The sequence below is a fragment of the Muscardinus avellanarius genome (assembly GCF_963383645.1).
Source record: "Muscardinus avellanarius genome assembly, chromosome: X".
Classification (NCBI taxonomy): domain Eukaryota; kingdom Metazoa; phylum Chordata; class Mammalia; order Rodentia; family Gliridae; genus Muscardinus; species Muscardinus avellanarius.
The window spans coordinates 111,421,363-111,429,683 of NC_137792.1; the positions used below are offsets into that span (position 1 = coordinate 111,421,363).

The following is an 8,321-nucleotide window of genomic DNA, read 5'->3' on the forward strand; positions in this document are numbered from 1 at the left end:
TCATGGTTATGTAAAAAAATGTTCATTTTTCTTGTGATTTTATTTATTTACTTATTGTGGTACTGGAGATGGAACCCAGGGGTGTTCTACCTCCAAGCTGCACCTCCATCCCTATTTTTTATTCTTTATTTTGAAGCCGGGTCTCACTGAGTTGCAAAAGGCTGTTCATGAACTGTGATCCTCTGATCTCAGCCTCCTGAATGCTGGGATTACAAGCATGTGCCACCATACCCAGCTTTCTTGTGAATTTAAAAGAAATCAAAATATTCTGTGGGCTCTGAGAAGTAAATTAGGCCCTAGGTATAGTGCATGCTAAGCCCAATGGGTAAGTCTGACCTGCTGAGATCACCTAGCCAAATCTATCACCTGGCAGTTGAAGGGGCAAGGCCATATATGTCACTCCAATACTCAAAGAACACAATGTTTAACATCTGTATTAAGTTTATTTTGGCATAAAACAAACACAGGGCCATAAAGCTTAACTACTGATGAATAGCAATCCATTTAGATGAAAGATGAGAACATTTCAGAAGTAAAAATGAGCACTTCAAACCCACTTAGCAGAAGTATATGACACAATTCATGGCAGGCCTTAGGAAAAACGGTTTTTAGCATAACTTGCTGATAAGATATAATACCATTAGATTTTTAGTAAATCACTATATTATGTAAGATATAGGAGCCTATAAACAAGGTAACAGTTATTAAGTATAAATTTACCACCAATGCTTGTTCCTCTATGAGTAGTTTATCTAATTATACATCAGGCATAATTTAGTTAGTATAACTTGCTGCGTTTCTGTAACAAAGAGATGAAGGCACAGCTAGCACAACAGAATAATAAAGCTCATTTACCTTGAGAGGGCTGCAGAAAGGAGGCTATCTCATTTAATTTATTCAAAGTAAGAGAACCCCAAACATGTAGATCTCAGTTATAAGTTCTAGTAATTTTTCACAGCTAAGAGACTAATGTAAGTTGACAAAAAGCCATGACTTCACAAGAGTAAGATATTCACATGCTTAGAGAATGTACCACCTCCATATCTTGACCAAGTTGACACCACTGGAGTACTAGGTGAAATGTATTGTTAAATATATTCAAACATAGTTTTATACTGAGACTACCAAGAAGAGACACACACATTAAGACTGCAAGTAACTTCTGGTTAGGTTTTGGTTGTTGTAAGTACCAGTTCTTAAACAGAGGGCACACATACAACAACTGATCTGTTTTAGTGATCGATGTCTTCTGCCTGGGAGCCTCGGGCTTGTACTTCGGTACCCTGAGCCTCGGCCACCCAGTTCTCCTGAGTGGTTCTGTCAGAAGCTGTGTTGTTATATTCCCTCACCATCCCCTCTTGCTCTGCCTCAAGGGCTTCTCCTGTGAAGTACAACACAGCTCTTGGGATGACAAAGGTGCGCAAGGTGTGCGCAATGAAGACGTCTTCTTGATCCTCACTGGCATCCAGGCCCCACTGCACAGTGTTGAAAAAGTTGAAGAAGGACTCTCGGGGAAATTCCTGGATGGTGGTACGCATCAGTCCCCAAAACCTATGCCTCTGCTTCTTCAGGACCGTTTGCCCAGTGACGTTCTTTCCTTCCTTCCAATCCATTTTGCAGCCAATGCAGCGCTCCACGGCAGAACCCCTGAAGGGGTGTGGGTCTGAGTGATCAAGCTTAGACTTGAGCAGGTATGTTTTGGTCAGCACCTCATTTGTAAAGTAGTCATTGGGTTCGAAGTGAAATTCCAGCCTGAAGGTGAGTGGCTCATCCGGCTTTGAAAACTTCACTTCCACATCTCTCAAAAGCTTCAGAATGGGCTCGTCATATTTCTTAATCAGGTGAGTGACCTCCTGGACGTTCTTCAAAACCGTGAGCCAGAAATCGGGAATCCCTTTGGGATCCTCTTTCTCTCCATCTGTATTATTCCCTTCTGTTCCTCCATACTCTCCAAACACCTCTTCGACATCTTCAAACTCATCTTCACAGTGCTCCTCCAAGTCCTCGTACTCCGTATTCTCCTCTGGACCATATACTTGAACCTCAGAATCATCTGCTACCTGGTTATAGTCACCGTCCACGTCCTTGGGCTTCACCTCACACTCCTCTTTCGTGGGCTCGTACAGTGCATCTGACGTCTCTTTTCCAATAAGGGCGCATAGATCCTGGCAAATTTTCTCTCGATGGAGTGAAATTCCCGGAGATACTTGGCCTCTAGGCCGGCAGATTTGGCCTGCAGCTTTTTGAGAGCATACACTCGGCATTTAACAGCCAGAGACAGGCTCTCCATAAAGTCCACGTCCAAAGGGTGCCCCATCAACGCCGGCGGAGAGGCTGCGGCTGCCACAGCTGCCAGTAATGGGCCCACTTCACCAGCTGCACCCTGTTCCTCGGGCCCTTCCATCATCAGCTTTTTGGCAGAAACAAACTCACCGCAATGAAGGACGCGGCCGGACGGAGCAGCAGGCACTGGCTGAGGCTAAAACCTTAGGTGAAAGCAGCTGCGGCTTTCTGTGAAGCTAACGGGACGTGGAGGATACAGCGGAGGACCGGCGATCACTGAAAGGTCGAAGGCAGAAGCAAAAGCAGCCTGGCTAAAAACCTTTCCCACAAGCTGCCCTGGCAAAAGGAGGAGGTGCCGCAGGCAGATAGGGCAGACACGACCCTCTAAACTCCGCTTTGCTTAGTAGCCTCTAAACCCTATTAGCTGAGTAGCTGTGATTGACAAACTCTTGTCCAATGAATGACCAGATCTATCAACTCTTTAGCATCACCCACCTTCCCGGCGGTAAGGGCTTCCCAAATTTCAAGGCTGGAGGAGATAGGAGTTCCCTGAGTAAAATACAGTGCCGGAGTGCGGGGGTTGGGGTGCCGGGCGGGGTATGGAAACAGATCTACTGTAGGTTTTTTTTGTAAGTCCAAGAAAACTGACAAAGAGAGGAGTAGAGAAAGGAGAATTTTTAGAGGCCGAGAGGTGAATCGAATACAACAAATTGACGTTCAAGTACACAAAAGATAAGGGGGAAAATATCAGAATATTAACAGTGAAGACCTTTCGTACTGCGGATTGAAACCAGGGACATTCCACCTCTGAGTTACACTCTAGTCTTTTTTTTTTTTTCGGTACGGGGGTTGAACCAGGGGCACTAGGCCTCTGAGCTACATCCCCAGCCCTCTGTTTTTACATTTTAAATCAGGGTCTTACTAAGTTGGGGTGGGGGGATGCTAAGTTTCTGAGCCTAGCCCTGAACCTGTGATACTCCTGTCTCAGTCTCTCAAGTGGTATGCACTACCACACCGGACTCCCAGGGATGTGTATGTGTGTGTGTGGTACTGGGGATGGAACCCAGGGGCATTCTACCTCCGAGCTACATCCCCAGCCCTATCTTTTTATTCTTTATTTTGAAATAGGTTCTCACTGAGTTGTAAAGGGCCTCACTAAGTAGTAGCTAAGGCTGTCCGAGAACCTCTCCTCCAGTCTCAGCCTCCTGAATGCTGAGATCAGAAGCTTGTGCCACCACACCTGGCTCCCAGGGTTTTTTATTATCTAATTTCAGCTTTTCAAAATTTCTATGGAAGCCGGGCGTGGTGGCGCACGCTTGTAATCCCTGCGCTTGGGAGGCTGAGACAGGAGGATCGCACAGATTCAAAGCCAGCCTCAGCTACTGAGTGAGGCTCTCAGCAACTTAGTGAGATCCTGTTTCCAAATAAAATAGAAAATAGGTTGGGGGTGTAGCCCGGAGGTAGAAAAGCCGCTGGGTTCCACTCCCAGTACCACAAAAAATTTCTGTGGAGCCTTTTGCCCAACTTCTACCGAATAGCTGGGTGTGGTGGCCCAGGCTACATAGTAAAACCCTTTGCAACTCAGTAAAACTCTATTTCAAAATAAAGAATTTAAAAAATAGAGCTGGGAGTGTAGCTTGGAGGTAGAGTGCCCCTGGGTTCAATTTCCAGTACCAAAAAAAAATTCTATGGAAACTTTTGCACCTCAGGTAGACCCTGTTTCAAAATAAAGAATAAAAGTAGGGCTAGAGGTATAACTTGGAGGCAGAATGCCCCTGGGTTCCATCCCTAGTGCTGCAAAAAAAAATTCTATGGAAGGTGTACATTCTTTTTAGATGGATCAACTCATATGTCCTAGGGAGGAGTGAGATACAGTGGAATTGGGTTGGAGGGAAGAGAAGACTTACGGTGAATGGTGCTCATAGTGACTAGTCATATGTGACTAGTCAACACTTTACATCTGGATTATCAGTGTCCTAAAGTATTACTGCTAAATTGCCAATTACCTTTTGCCCATGCAGTCTCTTGGTGTTAAAATAAAAGGAGGCTCTACTGTGATGTTACTAACAAACAAAACGTTTACTTTAAGATTCTGAATAGACTGTAAATATTTAATAACCCAGTGCTAGGGAAAAGTTAAAGACATGGCAATGTGTTCAGAAGATGACATACCACATGACATTATAAATTCCCTAAGGTAGGAAAACAATTTTGGGGTAATATTTCAATACAGATCATATGTAACTTAAAGATTTAAATGTTCAAAGAGGGTTATTACATTCTAGATTGTACATTTCACTGTTTAGTGTTATAATTACAGAAGTACTCATAGATCATTAGGTGTAGTTCTTTCCAGGTTTTTTAGATATATGTGAATATGTTTTATTTAGTTCTAGATAAATTATGATTATGATTATTTGCAGTACTGGGGATGGAACCCAGGGGCATTCTACCTCCGAGCTACACCCTCAGCCCTATATTTTATTCTTTATTTTGAAACAGGGTCTCATTGAGTTGCAAAGGACCTCATTAAGTAGTAGCTGAGGCTGTTCTCAAACTGCAATCCTCCTGTCTTAGCCTTTCAAATACTGGGATTCCAAGCATACGCCCCCACGCCCAGCTCTAGTTCTAGATAAATTATAACTACAGTATTGGTTCAATGCTTCTCACTTTCTCTCACAGCATTCTCTCTCTCTTTCTTTCCTTCTTTCTTTCTTTCTTTCTTTCTTTCTTTCTTTCTTTCTTTGTTGGATTGATTCCAGGAGGGGCATTATTCTACCTCTGAACTACAAGCCTCACACGAACTGGGATTCCAGGCATATGCTAACCACACCATCCCTTTTAAATGATGGGTTCCTTGGGACTGGTGATGGGTGAATTTATATTGATGTGTTGTCTATGCCAATTTCTGCACATCCAGATTTCCACTAAATAAACCATCTTGATGATAATGAGAAAGAGAGAAGAAATAAGAGTCGAAGAAGAAAGAGAATGAGAATGAAGACAAGGTTGATATTCTTCCCAATAGGCTAAAAGGTCCATGTTAAGGAATCAAAATTGGTAGGTCCCAAGGTTGCCTTGTGTAGGGAATGAAGCAAAGAGCTCAAGTAGAATTTGAAGAAAGTGTTGTTTTTCTCAGTGAATGTTCTGTTAATTAATCATTCCTACTATTTGTGTGCTTGATTAAAACACATCTCATTTAAAATAGAACAAAGAGAGCTGGGCATGGCTCCTCACGCTTGGGAGGCTGAGACAGGAGAATTGCACAGGTTCGAAGCCAGCTTCAGCTACTTAGTGAGGCTCTCAGCAACTTAGTGAGACCTTGTTTCCAAATAAAGTATAAAAGTAGGTCTGGGAGTATAGCCCAGAGGTAGAAAGCCCCTGGGTTCCATTCCCAGTACCACACAAAAAATATAAAATAAAATAGAACAAAGACAAATAATAAATGAATTTTCATTCAAGGTTCAGGCTTAAGCATCAGACCCGTATTTTCGTACATGAGTCCTACATTGCTTTGTTTCCTTTCATGTTTTAAAATTCTATAATTACAAAATATCTTTTTTGATAATAAATACAATACAAAATCATTTTACAAAATTTGAAAAATTATGGACTTATAGTAGATAATGGAAAACAGTAGCAATCTAACCATTCTGGGAGAATAATATGAGGATGTGATTGTCTTCTTTCCTTTTCTTCTTTGTGTATGTACAGCAAATAGACATTTTTAAAACTGTGATCCTATAACACTGACTCTTCCACACCTGCCCATGTTCTTCTCTTAGTTTCCTATTTTGTGCATCTTCCCACTTCAACAGTCTTCAGAATTGTGATTTAAAATATTATATATTGGGCTGGGCGTGGTGGCGCACGCTTGTAATCCCCGTGCTTGGGAGGCAGAGACAGGAGGATCGCTCAGGTTCGAAGCCAGCTGGCGCGCTGGCTTAGGAGACCCTGTTTCCAAATAAAAGAGTATAAAAAATAGGTCTGGGAGTGTAGCCCGGAGGTAGAAGGGCTTCCAGGAACCCCAGTACCACCAAAAAATATATATTATATATTGGTATTTAAGTGACTTAAGTTGTTTAGTAAATAATAAATGAGTAAAAATAGATTCGTTTGTATGGATTTAAATCTGTAAATTTCTCTTCAAAGACACATGCAATCTGAAAATGAAAGGGAAACACCTGATTATAGTATATGAAATTAAACCTTGCTAAGGAAAGGTAATCCATATGTAGTAGGATTCAACTCCCACCTCCAACCCAACATGCTGCTTGGCTATAAATCTTTGTGTGTGGAGGGGGTGGTACTGGAGATTGAATTCAGGATTATTCCACCTCCAAGTTATGTCTTACAGCCCCTTTCTATTTTTTGTTTTGAAACGGTCTTGCTAGGTTGCTTGGAGTCTCTTTAAATTGCTGAGGCTGTCTTTGAACCTGTAATCCTCCTGTCTCAGCCTTCCATGTACTGGGATTACAAGCACAAGCCACTATGACCAGCTGCTGTAAATCTTGTTCTCATTAAGTGTTCATGAATTTGAACCCAATCTGACTCTCCATTGTGTTAGTGTTGACACTTAACTGCAATCATGCTGCATAAAGTCACCCATACTGTTTTTTGTTTTGTTTTGTTTTGTTTTTTGTGGTACTGGGGATGGAACCCAGTGGCATTCTACCTCCGAGCTACACCCCCAGCCCTAGTTTTTAGTCTTTATTTTTTGAAATATGGCCTCACTGAGTTGCAAAGGGCCTCAATAAGTAGTAGTTGAAGCTGTCTTCCTGTCTCAGCCTCCCAAATGCTGGGATTACAAGTGTGTACCACCATGCCCAGTTTTCCATACTGTTTTAATGAGTATCAGAATAAGTTTTAACATAGATTAAATACCACAAAGCCAATAGTGGATATATCTGGAGCTTCAGATATGGGATTATTTCGATGTTTTATTTTTTCTTTGCTTGCCAATAATTCCTTCCTGTTATTTTTATAAGCCACGTTCACAAATTGCATAGTTAGAAACCATGTATGTATGCATGCATGAATCAATGAATGAAAAAGAAGTTCTAGTCTTTTCAATAGTAAAAACAACAATAAAAATTTATCTTCCTTCCAAAGGAGTCCAACTCACCAAAAAGCTTCATGTAGGGTTTAGTCACAGAAAAAACTGATTTGTTACTTATAATGTCTTCTGTCCACCAGAAGACCCCACTTAAATTTTTTCTTTAAAGATATGGCTTGCATATGCCAGGCAATTTAAAATACTTGGGTGCAATAATCTAATTTCTAAAGAATAAGCATTGTAAAAGTTTTAGACTTCTATTTTCATAGCCGTATGTAACCAGATTAGTCAGGGTTGTCCATAGAAATAGAATAAATTGACTGATACATAGATGATAGATTAATATGCATTTATTTGTATTATCTTTTATAATTATATAATTGGCTTCACCATTAATCTTTGTCTTTTTCATGTACATTGAGGTATGAGAGGGGTTTTCAGAGGATTAAAAATAAGACTGATACAAATTCTAATGAGATCCAAATACAAGATCAAAGCACAAATAACACTATGGAACTACATCTTTTTATTTTTATTTTTATTTATTTATTTATTTTTTGGTGGTACTGAGGGTGGAACACAGAGGCTTTCTACCTCCGGGCTACACTCCCAGACCATTTTTATATTTTATTTGGAGACAGGGTCTCACTAAGTTGCCGAGAGCCTCACTAGGTAGGTGAGGATGGTATCAAACCTGTGATCCTCCTGTCTCACCTCTCAAGCACTGGGATTACAGGCATGTGCCACCACGCCCGGCTTGGAACTACATCTTTTTAAACTTAAAAGTCCTAGTTGCCATTCATCTACTGTCTTTAAGTATGATTTATGCGCATTACAATTATACAAAATGCTTATAGAAGTGTGTATTTTGTTGCAGTAACAATTCCAAAACTACTGCTATATCCTTTGTAAAAAGTTTTTTTAAATTTTCATATGCACAAATATATATTAGCCAAATTATAATTTCCAAAGAGTGCAAGTT

The 8,321-nt window shown here is 40.9% G+C and overlaps 1 protein-coding gene across 1 annotated transcript; it reads right to left on the bottom strand.

Annotated features, from left to right (window-relative positions):
- Window positions 1–1,232: 1,232 nt before the first annotated feature.
- On the bottom strand, window positions 1,233–2,407 carry LOC308279031 (nucleosome assembly protein 1-like 2; the record flags this gene model as incomplete). The annotated part of the gene is given in 2 exon segments (XM_080718997.1): window positions 1,233–2,131; window positions 2,134–2,407. Coding segments are annotated over 2 exon segments (1,173 nt in total).
- Window positions 2,408–8,321: the final 5,914 nt, after the last annotated feature.